The sequence below is a fragment of the Rhinatrema bivittatum genome, chromosome 2 (genome assembly GCF_901001135.1).
Source record: "Rhinatrema bivittatum chromosome 2, aRhiBiv1.1, whole genome shotgun sequence".
Taxonomy (NCBI): Eukaryota; Metazoa; Chordata; class Amphibia; order Gymnophiona; family Rhinatrematidae; genus Rhinatrema; species Rhinatrema bivittatum.
In genome coordinates, this window is record NC_042616.1 from 706,887,059 (window position 1) to 706,909,929 (window position 22,871).

General features: G+C 43.7%; 1 protein-coding gene across 1 annotated transcript in view; it reads left to right on the top strand.

The window, feature by feature from the left end:
* The window catches only part of TMEM67 (transmembrane protein 67), a 624,701-nt gene that overhangs the window by 85,133 nt on the left and 516,697 nt on the right, over nt 1-22,871 (top strand). Inside the window, 1 exon segment of the mRNA XM_029591688.1 lies at nt 457-519. Within this exon segment, the coding sequence (XP_029447548.1) occupies nt 457-519 (63 nt within the window).

Genomic DNA, 22,871 nt, shown 5'->3' on the forward strand with positions numbered 1-22,871 from the left:
TTTAGGGGATCGAATACTTTGCAAGCCACTGTATGTAGTGTGAGCTATCAGTAGATTTCAGATTAAAGCAGAAGCATCAGCTACTAGATTTCAAAAATGTGTTTACAGAACTACTCACAATGAGTTAATCTAGTATGTGTTGTACTTTTGGAAAACTTAACAAGGTATTTTCCTAAATTTAGATCTGTGTATGTCTAGTAGCACGGTAGGTAGAAATAAGTAGTAGTAGAGCAAAGATAATATAACATTTTTCTTACTAATTCAGAAGAAAATTGAAATGTACATTTTGAAATAGGATGAAAATCTTAGCAAGACTACATATTGGAATAACATTAGAACAACATTGACACATACTCAAAAAGTATTTCAATTTTCTGTTGAGGTACTGTGTTGTGTAACTGAGAGTCTTATCATAGTTTGTACATTAAAAAGGTACATGCATTTTTTTGTTTGTAGGGTATATCGGTGCGGTCAGCCTGGTTTTCAGAAAATTTGCAGGCATCAGCTGCTGCTTGTTTGGTGAGCTTTACATATGCTTTTGCCTTCCCACCATAGGCATTGTTAGAGAATGGCAAGTGCCACCCCCCCCAAAATGGCTTTTCATTCCAGTGTCAAGTACAGATGTTTACCTCTAAGGTGCATGCGTGTGCGGTTTGGTAGCGCATACTTTTCTCATGCTCTCGCATGTCACATATCAGCCTGCCCACCACCCACAGGAGACTTGAAAGCTATTCCACCTCTGCTCTCGTTTGCCAGCCCTGCGAATGTATTAAAAACTTTTGGGGTTGGCATGTCCTTGCAATAAAGGAGATTAGCATAGAGGAAATGACAGCCCTGCGAGTTTTGAATATACTTTCTGGGCCGGCAAACGAGGAAGAGCAGAGGATGGGGCTTCTGTCTGCCTTCCTCAATGTAGCAGAAAATGGAGAGTCCTTGGAGGAACTGCTAACCGATCCCATGCTGTCTGTGACTGGCAAAAGAAGATTGACAGGCCCCAAGGAGCCACTGATGGATCCCATGCTGTTAGCAGCTGAAGAAAGCAGAGGGAGAGGCCTACCTGGGTATGAGTGAGAGAGAGAGCCTGCTTGCATGCCTGAGGGGTGTGTGTGTGAGAGGGAGCTTGCCTGAATGTGTGTGTGAGAGGGAGCTGTGTGTGAGAAGTAGCTTGCCTGAGTGTCTGTGAGTGTGAGAGAGAGGGAGATTGCATGCGTGTGTGTGATTATAAGGGATAGGGAGTCTGCTTGCGTGTATGTGAGTATAAGGGAGAGGGAGTCTGCATGTGTGTGTGAGAGTGCCTACCTGCATGTGAGTGTGACAGAGAAGGTACCTGGCTGTGTAAGTGAGAGAGAGAGAGCCTGCCTGCATATGAGAGATGGTGCATGCCTTTGTGTGTGAGTGTGAAAGAAAAGGCACCTGCCTGCATCTGTGTTTGTGACAGAAGGGTACGTGGCTGCAGTGGTGTGACAGAAGGGTGCGTGGCTGCGGTGTGAGAGAGAGAGGGTGCCTGGTTGCGTGTGTATTTGTGTGGGAGAGTGACTGCCTGCGTGCGTGTGTGTGAGAGGGAGGGTGCCTGGCTTCATGCGTGTGTATGTGAGAGGGAAAGAGCTTGTCTTGTGTATGTGAGAGAGGGAGAGTGCATATGTGAGTGTGAGAGACAGGGAGCCTTCTTGCATGTGTGTGAGTAGGAGGGAGAAGGAGCCTGCCTATCTGCTTGTGTAAGTGTCAGAGAGAGGGTGCCTGGCTGCCTGCTTGTGTGAAAAAGAGGGTTTCTGCCCGCCTGCTTGTGTGAAAGAGAGAGTGCCTGGCTGAATGTGTGAGAGAGAGGGTGCTTGCCTGTGTGTGTGTGTGAAAGAGAAAGGGAGCCTGCTTCACTGTGTGAGTGTGTGTGAGAGAGGATGCCTGCTTGCGTGTGAGAGAGGTTTCCTGCCTGTGTGGGTGTGTGGGAGAGAGAGGGAGCCTGCTTGTGTGAGGATGTGTAGGAGAGAAAAAATTAATGTGTTAGTGTGTATGAGAGAGAGAGAGGATAGTTTTGTGCACCCTCCCCCTCCAATTCAGGACAATTTCTGGGTGACTGGAAAGCAAAAGTTTCCAAATAAGGAGAGCGGAGTATATTTTTTATCCCTATTAGTTTAAATTATTGGATGTTATTTGATGTCTACTGTTTTGATGTATTTTATTGGTCTTTGGTAAATTTTTAAAAATTTTAATATGAGTCTTTAGTTATTGGATGTTATTTCTAATCATCAGATGTTTGAAATATTCTTTTTATTAGTATGGTTGATGTTTATATTTCTTGATTTTATTGTTTGTTTTATGACAAATGGCGATATTTCTGTTTTTCCATTGTAAATTCTGGTTTGTTGTGGTTTCAATTTCAGTTTTGTCTGCCTGTTTCTATTTATATCTTATAGTCTGTTTATTCTGTTTGGTGAGAATCTATCTGAATTTTGCATGTGTGACCAAAGTGAGGTATTCTGCTGGTGTGTTGTTTCTATGGAGGGATCTATACCAGTGTGACTTGTTCTGTTTTCCTAATAAGTGTTTTCCTAGCTTATAGCCAGATGGACTCAAGGGCCAATGGGTTATGGGCTCCCCTGCTAGCAGATGGAGATGGAGTCAGGTTTCAAAGCTGACGTCACCCTAGATATACCCCTGAAGTGACCTCAGCCATTCAGTATCTCTCCATGTCCTAGCAGATGTGGATTGTGCCTTCCCTATCGGGAGCACAGTACTCTGTAGAAGAGGAAATTTTACCTTTAAATTGGAGAAAGATCAAGCCCTGCTCTCTTGCGGTGATACCTAATGGTTCCTCCCCCAGTTGAGAATTCTTGAGGCGATTTCCGAGGTAGCCGGTTCCCATCGTTGACTTTGCTTTTGAAGCAGATGAAAGGCAGCGGGTGCAGGAAGCAAATTGTGGCGGTGACTGCCTATGCCCCCTCTCCCCACAGCTGGAGACTGTCTCTGTACTCAGCCGGTAAGCGCTGAGCCCAGTTAAGTAAAGAAGAACTCCTCTGATTCAGAGACATGGAATGGCTTTGGTAATCCTCTGGTCTCCTTGCTCAGCGCCGTACTGGTGACGTTCCCAATCCTGTTAGGACATGGGAAGTGGGTTTCCGAGCAGGTTGAGTGGCCCCCTGATGGGCTAGGCCCCACTTCAGACTCTGTGGCACTCTATGTGGCAGGCCATGGCAGCACCATCTTGTGCACAGTTTATTTATTTATTTATTATTTGGCATTTTTATATACCGATATTCTTGTAACAAGTTACAAATCACCTCGATTTACATTCAAACAATAATCTTTGCACAAGGATGCATTACATTGAACAGGGAGATCAAGACTTGGAGCCAAACAAACGGGGAAAAACAATTAGATAACTTGGTAAGAGTATTACAGCTGAAGAACATTTGATGGTATATCACTCCTCAGAGCGGCTTGCTGGTGATGTAGTTCAACTAACAAAGCTGCCTGATCTGAATCCGAATGGTCATCCGAGTTGGGCAAAGGCTTCACCAAACAGCCATGTCTTTAATCTTTTCTTAAAGGTGTTTGGGCATTGTTCTATTTTAAGCTCAGGAGGGAGTGAGTTCCATTGCAAAGGTCCCAACGTGGAGAGGGCTCTCTTCCTTAATGTGGATTTAATGGGGTGGGCCAACAGGGTGTTTCTGTACGCTGATCTCACTGGTCTGGAAGGCATGTGCTGTCGAAATGGGAACTTAAGATCCAGGGGGGAGATATTGTGGATGGCTTTATGGATGATCGTTAGAATTTTGTAAGAGATTCTGTATTTGATTGGGAGCCAGTGCAGGTTCTGCAGGATGGGTGTTATGTGGTCTCTTTTGTTGGTCTTTGTCAGAATCCTTGCTGAGGCGTTTTGAAGCATCTGTAATGGTTTGATGGTATTAGCTGGGAGGCCGAAGAGTAGAGAGTTGCAAAAGTCTAACTTTGAAAATATGATGGATTGGAGAACTGTTCGAAAGTCCTGGAAGTGGAGGAGGGGTCTCAAACGTTTTAAGACTTGAAGTTTAAAAAAGCAGTCCTTGGTGGTGGTGTTGATGAAACTTTTGCAGTTCAGTTGGCTGTCCATGATTACTTCTAGGTTTCTGACTTGGGAGGTAAAGCCTGGGTGGTTGGCAGGGTGTGTGGTAGACAATGGGAAATTTCCTTCTTGGGTGATGAGGAGGATCTCAGTCTTCTTGTTATTCAGGATCAGGAGAAGTGCTTTTAGAAGGTTGTTTATGGATTGAAGACAGGAGTTCCAGTATTCTAGATCATTCAGTGATTGGTAATAAAATCTGAACATCGTCAGTTTGGTGCGACGCCATCTTCCCCCATTGACTGTCGGTACACGCGGAGCGGGCCAGCCCTGTTGTGCGCCTAACGTGCGCATAAGTGCATGCACACATCTGTGCATAACTGTGCGCATAACCATGCGCATAAGAACATGCATACACTCGCGCACAACCGGATGCTTATATTTGCGCGTGTTGGGACGGATTTGTGCGCACTCAAGCTCAGGCACTAACCGGCTGAACGCACAAGCTACAGTTAACTATGGCTCCAGCAACAAAGAACAAGCGACTCGCTCGTTGTGCTGCCTGCCATATTGGGGCTGCACAGTCTGACCTAGAATCCTTCTTGTGTCAGCACTGTGAGAAAGCTCAGGGGGGGCTGGACTCTCCCAGTAGGAAGATGGGTTAGACACGACCTTATCTGGTAGCACCCTGGATCTGAGTAATCCCAGGGCTGCGTCCTCCCCGGGAGAGGGCAGTTCAGTGGCCCCTACCCCAGTTCCTCCTGGGCTAGATATGGGCCCGGCGACCTTTTCTTGGTGGAATTCTTTCAGGGCCTTCAAGCCTTTGTTCAGGTGCAGTCAACTGCTGCCCCTGCCCGGTCTGAACCCCAGCTGGAAAGGCCTTGTCCTCCCAGTCCCCCTATCAGCATGTCTCGGGACATGCCTTGCCTGACCACGGGTATCTCTGACAGGGACCCAGACACCATGGATGACGATGGGAATGCAGACTCATTGGAGGACAGGGAAATCCATCCAGACCTAGACTATGCTACATTTGTTTTCACAGAGATGAATTGCCGGCCCTGGTCTCCCAGTCCCTGAAGACTCTGGGAGTTCTCGGCACGGACCCTATGTTGGAACCAAAGAGGAATCCCCCCTGGTGTTTCTATGGAAAGCCTTTTGCTATTTCTTGATGCTGTAAGCCATCCAGGAGTTGATTGACCTGGAATGGGACGTCCCAGAAGCCAGTTTTAAAGGAGGTCAGGACTTGGAGGCCTTGTACCCTCTGGACCCGGCGGCCAAAGAGTGCCTGCATTTCCTTCTGTCTTGAAGTGAACAACTATCCCAGTAGAGGGAGGCGCAGCCTTGAAGGATGCACACGATAGGCGGTTGGAGTCCATACTTAAGCAAGCCTTTGATGCTATTCAATGACACTGCAGATCACTTCCTATTGTGCCCTAGTGGTTTGTTCGTGTCTGCTTCTCTTGATAGAGACAGCTCAGGGGTGCATCCCAGAAAGGCGATGGAGTCCACCGTGGCCTTCCTAGCGGATGCAAGCTCTGACCTAATGCGTACCTCGGCCAGAGGAGTAGTCTCAGTGGTGGCGGCCAGAAGACAACTATAGCTGCGAAATTGGGCAGCGGACGCGACCTCTAAGGCAAACCTCACAAAAATGCCCTTTAAGGGATCCATTCTATTCGGAAGAGAATTGGAAAAACTAGCCAGTAAGGGGGGGGGGGTGTGAATCTCCAGTGCCTTGACTACCGGAAGATCAGAAAAAGAGGTCACAGCGCCCCTTGCCCATGAGGGGTTGGGCCAGGGGCTCCCAGAGTTTCCGGCCCTAAAGAAACTTTTCATTTCAGACATCTCTACCCTCGGGAAGGTCTCAATCCTTTCAGAGCCGACAACCAAAAAGAGGAACTGGTTCGGGCTCAGGTTCGACCTGAACTTCCCAATGAAGTTTGGCTGACCTATCTTTGGGACGAGGAGGTAGGGGGCAGACTATCCCTCTTCTATCAGAGGTGGGTCGAGATTACGTCTGACAAATGGGTACTGGACATCATATGAGAGATACACTCTAGAATTTCGCTGCATCCTTTGGGACATGTTCATGATATCACCTTGCCACTCCCAGCACAAAAAACTGGCAGTGGAATCCATGTTAAGGCTCCTCAGTTTGAGGGCTATAATCCCGGTACCTAACCCCAGGAAAATACAGGGTGTTATTCCATCTATTTCATCGTACTCGAGAAGGAGGGTTCATTTCGCCCCATCCTGGTTCTCAAGAGCACAAATCGTCATCTGCGGGTAATTCATTTCTGCACGGAAATTCTTTGATCCGTCATAATGGCCGTAAACCAGGAGAGTTCTTAACATCCCTGGACCTCTCGTAGGCCTACCTTCATATCCCAATCCGTCAAGACCACCAGCATTTCCTATGCTTTGCGGTACTGGGCCACCATTATCAGTTTTGGGCATTGCCCTTCGGCCTGGCAACTGCCCCTAGAACATTCTCCAAAATTATGGTGGTCATAGCGGTGGCACTGAGGAAAGAAGGGATCCTGGTGCACCTTTACTTAGATGATTGGCTGATCCGGGCGAAGTCATTGGAAGAGAGCCTCCAGGTGACCAGCAGGGCCATGTCCCTGCTTCAGGAACTCAATTGGTCGTGAACTTGGACAAGAGCAGTCTCAAGCCCTCCCAGTCCTTAGAGTACCTGGGAGTCCGGTTCAACACCAAGCAGGACAAGGTCTTCCTCCCTCCTTCGAGGATAAGGAAACTGATGTGCATCGGTTGACGAACAAAATGCAGGTGTGGAGCTATCTCCAGGTTCTCAGCTTGATGGCGTCAACCCTGAAGGTAGTACCATGGGCAAGGGCACACATGCGGCCACTCCAACACTCCCTGCTGTCACGTTGGAACCCACTGTCTCAAGACTACTCGATTCGCCACCACCTACCGATGAAAGTATGTTCTCTGCTCCAGTGGTGGCTACAGGAAGGGCATCTAAGCAAGGGTGTAAGCTTATCCCCACCGAACTGGCTAGTCCTCACGACGGATGCGAGCCTCCAAGGGTGGGGAGCCCCCTTTCAGGAATTGACAACCCAGGGACGATGGACCTACAAAAAGAGGCGCGCTGGAACATAAACTGCCTGGAAGCCCAAGCTGTCAGATTAGCATGTCTGCAATTCAGCCACGGGCTCTGGGGACAAGCTGTCCGTGTGATGTCTGACAATGCAACAATGGTAGCCTACATCAATCGCCAGGAAGGGACCAAAAGCTACCAAGTGTCTCTGGAGATAGACCCCCTTATGGAATGGGCGGAGTTAAATCTACAAAGGATCTCGGCCTCCCACATTGTGGGAAAAGACAATGTGAGAGCAGACTTTCTCAGCAAGGAGAGTCTGGATCCAGGGGAATGGGCTTTGTCAATCAGAGCCTTCCAGCTCCCAGTAGATTGCTGAGGCCTTCCATTCATCGACCTACTGGCCACATCTCACAATGCAAAGGTCCCTGATTTTTCAGTCGCAGAAGAGATCAGCGCTCCCAAGGGATCGATGCCCTTGTCCAGACCTGGCCAGAGGAGGACTTACTGTATGTCTTCCCTCTGTGGCCTCTGCTGGGCAAGGTCATTTGCAAGATTGAAAGCCACAGAGGATTAGTCCTTCTAGTGGCCCCGGATTGGCCCAGTCGCCCATGGTATGCAGACATGTGGAGGTTTCTGGTGGAGAGTCCCCTATGTCTCCCCCCACACAGGGACCTTCTCCAACAAAGTCTGATCCTTCACAAGGACCCAACTCTGTTTTGTCTTATGGTCTGGCCCTTGTGAGGGCTCGACTGGTGAAGTGTGGATATTCGGCGGCTGTAATCGCCACCTTGCTCCGTGCATGGAAGTTCTCGACGTCCCTGGCATCCGTGCGGTTCTAGAGAATATTTGAGGCCCGGTGCCAGGAACGCAGGGTGCCCCCTTGGGCGACCAAGATCCCCATGATTCTGGAATTCTTATAGGACAGCCTGCACAAAGGACTGTCCCTCAATTCCTTGAAAGTCCAGGTGACGGCTCTCTCCTGTTTGAGGCGAGATGAATGGAGCCCACCTGTCGACACATCCGGACTTGGCCTATTTCCTAAAAGGAGATAAACACCTCCGACCACCCTTAAAGTGGCTGGTCCCCCTATGGAACATCAATCTAGTATTTGACGACTTAGCAAGGCCTTCATTTCGGCCGCTGTGCGCTCTGTCTCTACGCCTGTCAACGCTGAAGACTGTATTCTTGGTGGTGATATGCTTGGCTCATTGCATCTCTGAAGTACAGGCACTGTCATGTTGGGAGCCGTTCCTCTGGTTGACTCCAGGAACGTTGCAACTTCGCACAGTCCCTTCTTGTCAAAGGTAGTCTTGGAGTTTCACCTGAACCAGTCCATTTCCTTACCGTCCCTAGATAGACGCAAGGACTCGGAAGACTACCACCTCCTACGCCGCTTAAAAGTCAATAGGCTGTTAGTACAGTATCTAGAACGTACAGAACCGGTGCGCAAGACAGACTGCTTGTTTTTTCTACACAGTGGAAGGAAACAAGGCGAAGCAGCTTCACAAGCTACCATAGGTCGTCAAGGGATCAAGGAAGTGAACATGGCAGCTTATGCAGAGGCAGGAAAGCATTTACTCCTTCAGGTTAAAGCTCATTCCACTAGGACCCAGGCAGTATCCTAGGTGGAAGCTAAGCTACTGTCTCCTGTCGACATCTGCCGAGCAGCGATGTGGTCTTCCTTGCATACTTTCTCCAGGTTCTATCGCCTGGACGTCCAAGCACAAGAAGACGCAGCCTTTGCAAGGCCGGTATTAACCATGGGCAGCCTCCTGCCCTGTTCGGGAGTAGCTTTTGAACATCCCATTGGTCCTGAGTCCATCAGGCTACATGCTAGGAAATGGAGAAATTACTTACCTGGTAATTTTGTTTTCCTTAGTGTAGACAGAGGGACTCAACATCCCACCCACTGCTGCCCATGAACAGTGCCAAGGAATCTCACATGAATCTCGATCCCAAAGAGGTTATGTGTAAGCCATCACCCTCCCTAGATCTGGGCATCTAGAATATTGCTGAGATTCAGCGCTTTTGTTTGGCTGAGTACAGTTATGATCACCAGTTTTAATCAAGTTTTTAATCAAGTTCTTAATCAAGTTATTAAATTGTATTCAAGTTTTTCAGTAGTATGTTCACAATGGCTTTTGAAGAGAATACTGAATGACTGAGGTCACTGCAGGGGTATATCTAGGGTGACGTCAGCTTTGAAACCTGACTCCGTGTCCATCTGCTAGCAGGGGAGCACATAACCCATTGGTCCTGAGCCCATCTGTCTACACTAAAGAAAATGAAAGTATCAGGTAAGTAATTTCTCCAGTTGGTGTTTTAGGGTCTGATGTAATATTTACAGTGCTGCCTCTTCTTAAGGTAGGGTTGTTACTGTTTGAGGCCTTAGAATTAGTGCTGTTATGGTATGACAAGTTTGCTGTATAGGTTCTAAGCTTTTTTTTATGTGTATGGTGAATTTTAAGGCTCAAAAACTGGAAAACTGCAGTAAGCTCGCACTTCATATATGTATACAGAAAACAAAATAAAAAGGTGGCAACACAATAAATACAAACTTTTTATATTTGTAAGGAGTGGTATCAGAAATTAGTGTGTGCTGCATAGTGTAATCTACTGTCTCTCACCTGCAATGAGCCCCAAATAGTTGTCAATCAGCACAGATGTTAAGTCATGTACCGCGTCTTTGAAGTTTTTTAAAAATTTTAAACAAAATACCCAGGTGAAAAAAATACCATGAATTTTACTTAGCTTATTGCTGGTGTTTAGTATCTTTTATTATTCCAGGATAAGCAGGATGATAGTCCTCACATATGGGTGACGTCAGTGGATGGAGCCCTAACACGGAAAACTTTCTGTCAAAGTTTCTAAAAAGCTTTGACTGGCACACTGAGTGCACTGAGCATGCCCAGCATGCCATGATCCCTGTGTCTACAGGGGTCTCCCTTCAGTCTCTTTTTTTCCACGCTGCATTTAGCATCGCTGCAGGAGCTCTTTGAGACCTGTGGGTCCCGATTATGAAATGACTGAGAGAGAAAAGAATAGAAAGAATTATGTGAAGACAAAGTACAGAAGATAACAGCAACAGGCTGTATTGTTTCTATGCAAGAGACGGAATTGTTGGGGAACTCCAGTGTGTTAATTGTGTTAATCTTGGCTCCTGATGAAGCTGTCACCAGCGAAACTTCGGCTGTAGTTGAACCGCGTTTAAGGCACTCGTAAACCGTCCAATTCCCATGGAAGGTGTCTGCATCACATTTGGAAATTTAATTGCCTAGTGGCGTGTATTGAACTCTTAACACAAAAATCTTTGAAAAATTTGGTTGATTTACATGCTGTTAGAGTGACTGTACATCTAAAGTGACTGCAAGTGATTGAGAAGACCGAGCGCTCTCTAGTCTTCAGGAGAGACACTGACTGGCTTGCTGATGCAGTTCACTTTTTCTTATTATATAATTTTTTTCAACCAATTAGTTGTCTCAGATAAAATAATATACAAAGTAACAAATATATGAAGCACATAAAAAATTAAAAATTCAAAAAATTTTTTCCTTAAAAATTAGTGAGCAACCTACTGTAAGTTATAAATTTGTTTTCCCTTTTGTTCGTTTGATCTCTATGAAGTAAAACATCATTCAAGCTTTTTCTTGCATGGACATCTGCCTAACAGCAGTCAATCTAAGCAAAGAGCTCTATCTTCTCCACGACTCATTATAATTCTACTACCTGGGATTGCTGTTTAACTGCCATAAATCCCATATGGAACATTTTTGGGCACTACAGTCGCAACGAACGTCCTGTCCAACAACCACGCAGACATTCTGACAAATTTCTACACATCTCTGCGTACATACAACATAACCTCAGCCCCTCAATTCTTTCATTGATGGGCCACGGGGTTTTTTCACTATTCACTTTACTCATATGCCCAGATTAGCTATGAGTAAGATTCAATAGAATTTTCAATTATCAGTGGATCTAAGCTGTTCAACTGCTTTCGTCCCTGATCTATATTACCGATCTAGAACCAAATCCTCAGCTGGTCCTGCTCACGGTCACATTGACTTAGGGTTGAAGAGTTCGAATCCACATCTTCCCAACCCAATATGAGTCTATTCCACTCCATACAGAGTTTCACATCAACCTCCTGGAGCTTTGAGCCATGCGTTATGCCTTTTATGCCTTAAATACTGACTCTGCAACCAACCTTTGTGCATACAGACAGACAGCATAGTGGCAATGTGGTATTCCAACACACAAGCACAACCTCTTAGCTGCTCGGCTAGGAAGCTGAGCAGCTCTAGCCTTTGGCCCTTGCACTCCATGCATCCCCGGGCCACTTATCTAACAGACTTACTGAACGCACTAGCAGACCTTCTCCATAGATGTTTCCATCCTCTCGAATGGTCTCTGACTACATGTGTAGCGAGCAAAATCTTCTAGCGCTGAGGTCAACCGACCTTGCCCTCTGCGTCCGAATCGAACCATACGATGGACAGATTCTACTCCCTTCACATGTCTCGGAATGCGTTCTCATGGACGCCTTTGCTCGTTCTGCAACAAAGGCCTCCCATTATGGGTTGACCACTAATTTAGTATCTTTATTTAAATTATTTATTCGAACATGTACTCAAAAATATTTTTTAAGAAGGAAGGGAAAGTTTAATACTTAATGCTCTTTTACCCCAACAACTGGGTGATACATTTGCATTGTAATGTTGGGTTTGTGGCATATTGTGGACTTTTGGTCGAAGTGGCGATGACTCCTCCCACGGGGAGGGGCCCCCTGGGGAACCACAATGATAGGCTAGACTCTAGTAAGCAGACACTGAGGAAAGAAAGCTTTATTGTACTGCTGATGTAAGTTGAATCTTGCTTCAAGGAAGGGATAGTACTTAGGCCAGCGATATCACAGTAAGCTCAGACATTCTATATAGATGATGGTCTCACCTGGATGTAGCAAGGTTGGGTAGTGTTCCGCAGTGTGGGATAACCAGAATCTGAAGGGCGGAATAAGGAGAGCTGGAGCGTAGCGATACTCAGAGTGGCAAGTGCTGGTATCTTCCTTGATAGTAGAACGGAGAGAAGGACCCGGGGTCCGAGGTGCAGGATAGGCCCTTGAGGAGCGAGTACTTAGGAGTGCCGAGGGATCCTGAAAGAAATTAGCTAGGACCCCCGAGGAGCGGGTGTGCTTAGGTTAGGTAGTTGAACCCCGAAGGGCAGATAGAAGCGAGAGGCTCCCGAGAAACGGGTACTCGGAGCTTCTGTAGGAGCGAGATACCCCGGAGGGTAGCGAGGAATCCAAGCGAGCAGCTTAGAAGCGGTCAGAGTAGCAAAACCGAAGTCCTTGCTAACTCATTGAATTGGAGTGGAGCGGAGGTTTAAATACCCGGAGGTACTGTCGTCAATGCGGTGGGGACACCCCCGAGGTTCCTGCCATGACGTGTTCAAAAGCATAGGCGGCGTGCGCACCCGCCTAGAAGGACTCAGGAAGAAGCATGGTGGACGGGGACGCCCATGCTGCTTTGGAGACGCCGAGGGTTTCGGCAATCCACACTGGAGGCAACCATCCTTCCCAGGGAGGAGGAAAAGGGTAGAAGAGAGGTGAGCAGAGCGGTTGCAGCCATCTGCGACCGATGGACGCAACATGTAATCATTAACGATCCACCTCGAACCACATTTTTCGTTTTTTTGTGTGTATTGCGTGAAAAACTTTTCTTTAAAAATATTATCAAAGCTACTTCAATCTTGTGTCTCTAAAGTTTTATCTCTAAAGCAACCGCTTCTAATGTCCCAATTTGAACTATGAAGTAAGTATTTAAACCGACTTATCTGTTTGATAATGATAGCCCAACGTGGCCGCGATTCAGATCCCAACGGATCTTTCCTCAGGGGATGTTCACTCCTTCAAAATGTCGGTATTTCAGTGCATCAATATTCAAAGGAACTTTTCTCCTAGACCATCGGCTTATCCTCAATCTATTCAACATCTTCATTATTGGTCAGGTTAAGAAATTCACTGGAGAGTTAACAACTCAAATACAGGAACAGATGGATCACATTAAACGAGAATTGAAACTTAACCAATTTGAAGAAAAATAAGAGATCATCAGTCAGTGCTGGAGAAATCTAAAATTCCATTAAAGAAACAAAAATCAACAAATTTAAGAGGGACCAAACAGATTATAAACTTGATCGATTTTATTATTGGTGGGGTATCAAAAATGAACAAAGCTCACAGAGGAAAGTCAAGTTTAACTTTTCATCGGATGATAATTCTAGCGGACCCGAAGAAATGGATAATTATGAATCCCAGCAAAAGGAACAGTAACCACGTGATTTTTTTTACCCAAAAGGGGAACAACTTCTATTCAATCTCAGCATCGAGGTCAATGACAATACAAGGAATCAGAAGAGACAGTACACCCCAGCAGAAACACTAGGATGGGATACAAACGGGGTCAGCAGTGGTAAATTTATCATCAACCACCCTTTCATCAGCACAGGTAGAATTATTAGAACATGGGTCATCCTTCGTTCCGACATCGATCCACTCCCCTTTTGATGCAAGAATTGCTTTACATTGATTCATCCGGAAATTAAATCTAAAACTCTTTTTCTCTAAAGAGGATAAGAGTGGGACTCAAGCTATTTCTATTGTTCATCCTCGGTCAAGATGGAATCTTACGGGGCCTGTAGACCCATATGTTAAGACATTTGAACAACTTGTCTTACGGGATTTGCGAGATTATGAAACTGGCAGTCATCGATGACGAGATAATTTGACACGACCTTTAAGAATGGCACTGACCACCTTGGGGAAAAAAGTACACAACTTATTATTAAACCCGCTGATAAAGGCGGAGCGGTAGTGCTTCAGGATAAGATCAAATACGATGAGGCCATGTTTCATCATTTAAACGATGATAAATTTTATCATAGATTATCTATGGATCCCACTGATTCATTATCGAATTCATTAAAAAGCATTGTGGAAGAAGCTCAAGGTTTGACTGATAAAGAGAGAACATTTTTGGTGGCAGAACATCCTCGGATGCCAGTTATATATTCACTTCCTAAAATCCACAAGGATATCTTGAATCCTCAGATTCAACCTTTCGTATCACTCAATGAATCAGTATCAGAGGCACCGGCAATATTGATAGACAAGATCTTACAATCATGTTTTGAAAACATCTTACACTAAAGATACGATTCATTTTTTGCAGAGACTCCAGGGAATAACCATGGAACATGATGTTGATTATTGGCTAGTCACAATGGATGTATCCACATTATACACTAATATACCTCAACAACAAGCATTTAATGCTATACAGCAATGTTTAGTAAATAGAACAGGGCATCAGCTGATACCTACCAGTGTCATTTTACAGCTCTTGGAAACTGTATTATTCAACAACTATTTCATGTTTGAATCAGAGATTTATTTATAAATCCATGGCATTCCTATGGGGTCCTCCATTAGCCCCTACGACAGCCAATCTTTATATGGCACAGTTCGAGGAAGAGATTGTTTATAAATCAGAATGGTGGAAAGATATTGAATTTGGTGTCGCTACATAGACATTTTTTTTTATATAGAAGAGCACAAATGAATGTCTGATATTTTGCAGTTGGAATATTTATTTATTTATTTATTTAATTTTATATACCGGCAACCGTTTGCACATCATGCCGGTTTACAAGTAACTTACAACAAAAGATATATAGGTGTAGCCTTTACAGAGAACGGTGTATAACATAAACGCAGTAACAGAATAAATAACTAAATAACTAAAGGGAGGGATGGAGGGGGGTAGTCGAGACAAATGGGGGGGCAGGGGGAGGGTGCAAACAGACACAGGGGGATAAGATATGAATTGGGATTCGAGGGAGAAATATGTACACTTGTTATATACAAAATATAACACGAAGAATTAATATCTTCAGTTTACAATGCAATGGTCTGACCAACAGATGTCGTTTCTTGATGTGCTGATACGATTAGAGAATGGTGAATTAATGACATCGATATACCGCAAGCCGACTGATAAGAATAATCTTTTGAAGTTTCACAGTCACCGTCCTTATTACTTTAAATGTGGATTACCCACCAGTCAGTTTTTTCGCATTAAATGCATTTGTTCCAGTACATGAGAGTTTGAAATTCAGGCATCAATTTTGCGTGATATATTTTTAGAACGGGGTACCCTAAAAAAGTGATCAAACAGGCCTATAAGTGGGCCAAATATTCAGATAGACAGGCTCTTCTTCAATACAAGCCTAAAAACCAAGATCCACATTTGGTTTGTGTACTTAAACAGACAGAAGCAACTGCTACCATTGCATCATCTATTTGTCATCACTGGCACATTTTAGCCCTGCATGACACGCTCAAGGAACCCCCGTTAATTGTGACTACAAGGGGTCCTAATATTAGAGACAAATTAATTCATGCCCAACCTTGTTTTAATGTGCAGAGATCAGATCTTGGTCATCATAAATGTGGTCAGTGTACACATTGTAGCAACAGTATTGATGGTCCATTTTGGATTGCTCCAACCACTGGATATAAAGTGGTACGTAAGACTGAGACCACATGCAATTCAGATCATGTAGTGTATGCCTTAATTTGTTCGTGTCCGAAAGTGAATATAGGCAGAACCACTTGTAAAATCAGAATCAAGCTTAATGAACATAAATCTAAATTACACACGGAAACATTAACTGCCCCGATAGTTTCACATTGTGTACAAAACAACATGCGTTTTGTCAAATAAGATGGACGATTTTGAATCAGATCCAATTATCTCTGTGAGGGGATAATCGCACAGCTATATTAAACCGGCGAGAAGCTTTTTAGATTTTTACACTACGGACAAGCACCAGGAGTTCTTAATGAAGAACTAGATTGGGGTTTGCTAGTTTGAAAGTTCGGGTTGACGTAACTAAAATTTGATCTCTGATTGGATGGTTTGGGAGATATTCAATAGTACTTAAGATCTGTCAGCAACAGTGGCTTTAACATGAACTGGTGAGAATGGCTTGTAGCTTTGTTGAGATTTGAAGACGTTGAATAGTTTGAGGATAAGCCGATGGTCTAGGAGAAAGTTCCTTTGAATAATGACACGCTGAAATACTCACAGTTATCACGGACACACTTCCTTATTCCAACACAAATTTTTGGACGTAAGATTCATTGACCTTCATACTAGGCATCATAGTGTGGTAAATTTTTACCCATGTCACTCTGCCTTCTATATAATCATAGGTCAGTCCATTTCATTTTTTGTATTGTTCTTAATGCAATTAAAACACCCGGTGATGATAAAACTTTTTTGTAAATGTGGATTAGAGTTATTAACCAAACTTATCTGTATATCGCCGTATTCCATACGTGCTTTTTTTCTCTTCCCGTATCTGATCTTTGTCAAGCTCTGATGCCCTTAGTTAAATCAGCAATACGTCACTTATTCATATTGCTGAAACTTGCCCGACATTGCACAATGTTTCGGACCCATGTTCAGTCCTTCTTCAAGGGCGAAATTCTGCGTCACAGAAAACAAGATATCAATACTTCACATTATCATATTTCCACGCTGAAATACTGAAATACTGACATTTTGAAGACGTGAACATCCTCTGAGGAAAGATCCGTTGGGATCTGAAACACGGCCATGTTGGGCTATCATTATCAAACAGATAAGTCGGTTCAAATGCTTACTTCATAGTTCAAATTGGGACATTAGAAGTGATTGCTTTAGAGATAACACTTTAGAGACACAAGATTGAAAAAACGAAAAAATGTGGTTGGAGGTGGATCGTTAATGATTACAATACAAATGTATCACCCAGTTGTTGGGGTAAAAGAGCATTAAGTATGAAACTTTCCCTTCCTTCTTAAAAAAAAAACTTTTTTGTGTACATGTTCGAATAAATAATTTAAATAAAGATACTAAATTAGTGATCAACCCATAATGGGAGACTAGGAAATTTGAATTTACATGCATAAAGATTATGGTGAAACTATTCTACAAGAGGTGATTCTAAGTGGAGTTTGTTTGGTATAGTAATTGATAAATCTCTCTAGTTATATTATTAAAGTGCAGACTTATTTTGGTATCGTTCACTGCTATACATTCTAATTCTCCCATCTTACTTCTTAGACTTCTGGCATTAGCATACAAACATATATAATACCTAATTCACTGATGTATATAATACCACTAATTCTGTATACAATCCCATGTATATAATACCACTAATACTGTAAACTGTTGTAATTTCTTGTTTAATGCCCCTGCGGCTTGTTCTCTATCCTTCTATGCTTCTCTCTCGTTCTCCCCTCCCAAGTTCCTTTGCCCTGTTATAATGTAATTTTCTGCTCTGCTGTTAATATGTGAACCGGTGTGATGTCCCCACTAACGCCGGTATATAAAAGTTTTTAAATAAATAAATAATAAATAAATAAATTTCAAAGTTTGTTTTTTGTTTGTATTTTCATTCTGCTTTTTAATTGATAGGGATAAGTTAGAATTTTTTAGCTTAGGTGAGTTTTTAGTTACAGGCACTTGGACTACTTTTCTTATTATTGGAACCTCACTGACGGGATGCCCTAATTCTAATGCATCATTAGTATCTTTTGAAGATACCTCTCTCTGAACACTGAGCGACTGTCGGCTTTCCCCTTTGTTCTAGTTTAAAAGCTGCTCTATCTCCTTTTTAAAGGTTAGAGACAGCAGTCTGGTTCCACCCTGGTGAAGGTGGAGCCCATCCCTTCGGAAGAGACTCCCCCCTTTTCCCCAAAAGGTTCCCCAGTTCCTAACAAAACTGAATCCCTCTTCCTTGCACCATCGTCTCTTCCACGCATTGCGACTCCGGAGCTCTGCCTGCCTCTGGGGACCTGTGCGTGGAACAGGGAGCATTTCAGAGAATGCTACCCTGGAGGTTCTGGATTTAAGCTTTCTACCTAAGAGCCTAAATTTGGCTTCCAGAACCTCCCTCCCACATTTTCCTATGTTGTGGTGCCACATGTACCACGACAGCCGGCTCCTCCCCAGAACTATCTAAAATCCTATCTACGTGACGCGTGAGGTCCGCCATCTTCGCACCAGGTAGGCATGTTACCTGGCGATCCTCACGTCTACCAGCCACCCAGCTGTCTACATTCCTAATAATCGAATCTCCAACTATGATGGCAGACCTAACCCTTCCCTCCTGGGCAGTAGGCCTTGGGGAGATATCCTCAGTGCGAAAGGACAGTGCATCACCTGGAGAGCAGGTCCTTGCTTCAGGATCCTTTCCTGCTGCACCAGGTTGATGGTCTCCAATCATGAGACCTTCCTCCAAGGCAGCCCCAGGGCTGCCAGTCTGATGTTGGGACTTGGCTACTATGTCCCTAAAGGTCTCATCAAACAGTCTAACTTCAGGTAATCAGCCAGAGTGACTCACTGCTCTCTTGATTAACAAATGTTGATACCTAATCAAACCAAATCACACTACCTCAACACCTTTCCAAGGTGAGTAACTGAACTGAACTTTTCAACCTTTTTACTTAGGTATACACTGCTCTTAGCTTATTTCTAGCTTCTGGCTACTTTTTTCTTTTTTGTTTTTTAATATATACACACACTAACTACTGCTTACTAGCTGCCTTACTGACTATTTAAAAATACAAACACACTAAATAATATTGCCAAATAGTTAACTTCGCCCCAAAACTTTTAAAAAAGAAAATGTCCCAAGCAAAAACTTACTGATTCCTTTCAGCCACCAGCAAGGTGATCCTCTCTTCTCAGTGCTCCCACTGGATTGTGGGTTACTGAGCTCTTCCCTTGCAATATATATTGTGCTTCTAAGGTAAATTAGTGCAAAACAATCCCTTTGGAGATTTACACCACATTTAGTTGTCCTGAGTGACTCACTTCTGTTCCGATTAACAAATAATGGTACCTAATCAAATCAAACACACAATCTTAACACTTCAGTTAGTCAGCCAGAGTGACTCACTGCTCTCTTGATTAACAAATGTTGGTACTGCTTACTAGCTGCCTTACTGACTGATTATTTAACTTCTAACTTCTGTTTTGTTCGCTGCCTTACTGACTATTAAAAGCACAAACACACTGAATAATATTCCCAAATAGTTAACTTCACCCCAATACTTTTAAAAAAAGAAAATGTCCTAAGCAAAAACTTACTGATTCCTTTCATCCACCAGTAAGGTGATCCTCTCCTCTCCTCTGTGCTCCTACTGGATTAAAAGTTTGAAGGTGGATAAAGCTCCTGGGTTGGATAGTTATACAGTGAGTTTTTATAAGCAATTTGATGGTTTACTGGTGGGTCCCTTGAGGAATTTGTTCAATGTCCTCTTGCTGGGCAATAGGCTAGTGCCTTCAATGAGGGCAGAATGTATAGTTGTGATTCCTAAAGAGGGTAGGAATAAGAAGGTGTGAGGGAGTGTGTAGACAACTCCCTCAATCTACCTTAATGGATCAGGCTCTGGTAACCTGCCTGGTCCTCCTTAAACTTGGGCGCACTACAAGGGATTATGGGAGGAGGGCAGAACCCAGCCCTGGAAAATAAAACCTAAGGGCATAGACAGCTTAGCGGAGCCCCTGGAAGAGAGCAGGAGTTCCCATACGCCTGGACCTTTTACCTGTGACGTGGGTGAACTTATGTAAGGACTGTTTGGACTTGAGTGTGCTCCTTTCTTGAACTGGGAACTATTCAGTCTTGGGTTACTTTAAAGTGTACTGTTATTCTGAAGTGAAGGCTGGATGCCCTTTTGTGTTGAACATCACTTTTCACTGTAAATAAATCACTATTGCACAGCCAGAAGCTTCCTGGTGTCTTCTTTCAGCTGTGAACCGGCCTCTGACGCTCAGCCAGATGGTTTGTGCTTCTCACAGACCAATGTCATTATTAAATGTGGAAATAAAATTGTTAACCTCACTATTCTAACAGCTAAAATTTTGGCTATCCCAGATTTGGTGTATGAGGACTACTAGGGGTTTATCCGGGAAGGTACACAGCTAATTACATTCAATGGGTTTTTAACATGATTTATGTTGCCCAAAAAGAGAAAGTTCCATCATTACTCTTAACTGTTGATGCTGAGAAAGCATTTGATCGTGTCCATTGGCCATACCTTTTTAGTGTTTTGCAGAAGGCTGAGATGTGAGAAATATTTCAAGATATATGAAGCAACAGAAGCAAGAGTTTGAGTTAATGGGGGATTTTTGGATAATTTTCATTTGAGGAGAGATTCGAGGCAGGGATGTCTCCTCTTCCCTTTGCTCTTTGCCCTTCCAACGGAGCCGTTTGCCACACAGATCCATAGAGCTGAAGGTGTGGTGGGTATAAAGGTGAGTAGGGAGGTGTTTAAGATATCTCTGTATGCAGATGACGTGATATTGTGTCTCTCACAAACTGAAATCTCATTACCAGCTCTGATTACTGAGTATAAAAAGTATGTCTAGTTTTTTAGATTTAAAATTTCTTAGCTTCCAGACGGATGAATCCAGAACCAATGAGTTATGCGCTTCTGCCAGCAGATGGAGGTGGAACAAAGCTGACATCACAGTATATATATATACCCCTGCAGTGACATTAGCCCACCAGTATTCTCCGTCTCCAGTAGATGGTGGGCCTGCATCTCCCTACTGGGGATTTGCCACACTCTCCTGTGGTGATACCAAATGGTCCCTCTCCCAGTTGAGAATTCCTGCGGTGATTTCTGTGGTCCCTCAGATGAGGTCCTTGGTCCGGTAGTTGGTTTTTCAGCCTACGTGGACTTAGCTGTTAACAGTTAAAAGGCAGTGGGTGCAGGAAGCTGAGCGTGGCGTTGATGGTATATACCCTCTCCCCCCGCAGCTGGGGATCGACTCTGTACTCAGCCAAGATGAGCTGAGCTCAGGTAAAGCTTAAAAAAAAAATTAAAAAAAGAGGAGGGTTTTTTGGTAGGGCTTCCTCCTTCTTCCGGTCTTCATGCTTGGTGCGCTGATCCAACATATGTTCCTGCCTCTGGAGGAGCTTAAGGGATGTGGGGAACCAGGCAGATTGAGCAGCTCTTTTGGGTTAGGCCTCGCTATTAGGCTTTTCTCTGTGTGCTGTGTTTTAGGCTGTGGTGGCATTTTCACACGTTTTCCTGTGTGTTAGTCTGCCTTCTTCAGTACATTAGGTTTGTGTGAGTGCATCCAGCTGAGTGCCCAGTTTTTGGACATTTAGTTGGATGCCTGCTTGAGAGTCCACTTGGTAGTGGCGTTTAATTTAGGCGCTCGTTTTCCTGTATGCACAATCTGGGCCGCATTAAGGGTGCTCAGTTTTTGGGCATTCATTGAGGCACAGGCTTGTATGATTAAATTTTGGTTATCTAAATTTTGGATGTCTAATTTTTATAGCATGAATTCAGCTGGATGCACATCTATCAGTCGCCTGATAAGCATTCTGTCAGACTGTTGCGCCTATAACTAAGAAACTTAAGCGCCTTAGCCTCTATGCTGCTTATCGCATTTGGGCATCTCAGTCTGGCCTTCCTTCTTACTTGTGCCAGCGCTGCTTGGAGGCTCAGGAAGAATTGTCTTCGTCTGATTTTACTAAGTCCGGTTCTTTCCAGCCTGATGAGGGCCTGGAATAAAGATGTGTCAGAAGGGGCACATAACCTTGGAACTCCCTTAACTGGTTTGTCAGCAAGGGAGGGTAGTTCAGTGGGCACAGGGCAGGCGCTTTCTGGTTTTGGCATGGATTCTTCTGCCTTTTCTTGGGTGGAATTTTTTCTTTTTCTTGTTTTTGTTTTTCTTTTATTTTTATAGCATTTAACATCTTAATAAAGGTCAATTCTTACAGAATAAGAAATTTCTTCAAATACAACTTATTCATATATATTATTATTTCTGTTATTTTCAATTAACCAAATATAGGAAAATGGAGTACCAATTAAAGTTTAACAGCAATCTAAATGAAGCAGTTAACAAAGAAAGAAATTAAGTCTTCGAAAATCACTGTTACAACCATCCAAAAATTTTTTTCCAGTCAATGGAGGTGCTAGGAATGGGAGTCCAAATAAGATCTAAGTGGTTCCGGTGAATTGAACAGATATTTTGCTTCCTGATGTATAATCAAGCAATGACAGGGGAACCTTAAAAGAAATTTTGCCCCTCTACCAATGACTTCTTGTCTCATGGATATAAATTTCTTTCTTCTCAATACTGTTGAGCGGGCAATAACAGGAAAATATCCTGATATATTGTCCATAAAAATTAATATTCTTATATCTGAAGAACATTCTCAATACTGAATCCCTTTCTGACTGAAAGGCAAATTGCACTATTAAAGTAGCTCTATTTTCTACATTCATTTCAAATGAACTCTCCAGAAATTGAGTAAGATTTATATCAGCTTCAGGTATTCTACCTTGACCCTGCGTTTCTATTTGTTGTGATTGAGGAACATAATAAGATTTTGAGCTAACAGGTATAAGATTTTGAGATAAGTTATCTGAAAGATAACTTTTGAATAGATCCAATGGAGATGCAAGTTTGGTCTTAGGGAAATTCAGTATTCTTAAATTAAGATTCCTAACTTGATTTGCAGCATCTCCAGGGTGGAATTTTTTCAAGGATTGTAATCCTTTCTGCAGGTTCAATCCTCGACACTGACCAATCTTGCCAGATCAGAATTGTAGGTGGTGACCTCCTGCATGCCTGGTGCTGCAGTTAAGAGTCGAAGTACACCTAGATTGGCATCCACTCTTCCCAATAGGGA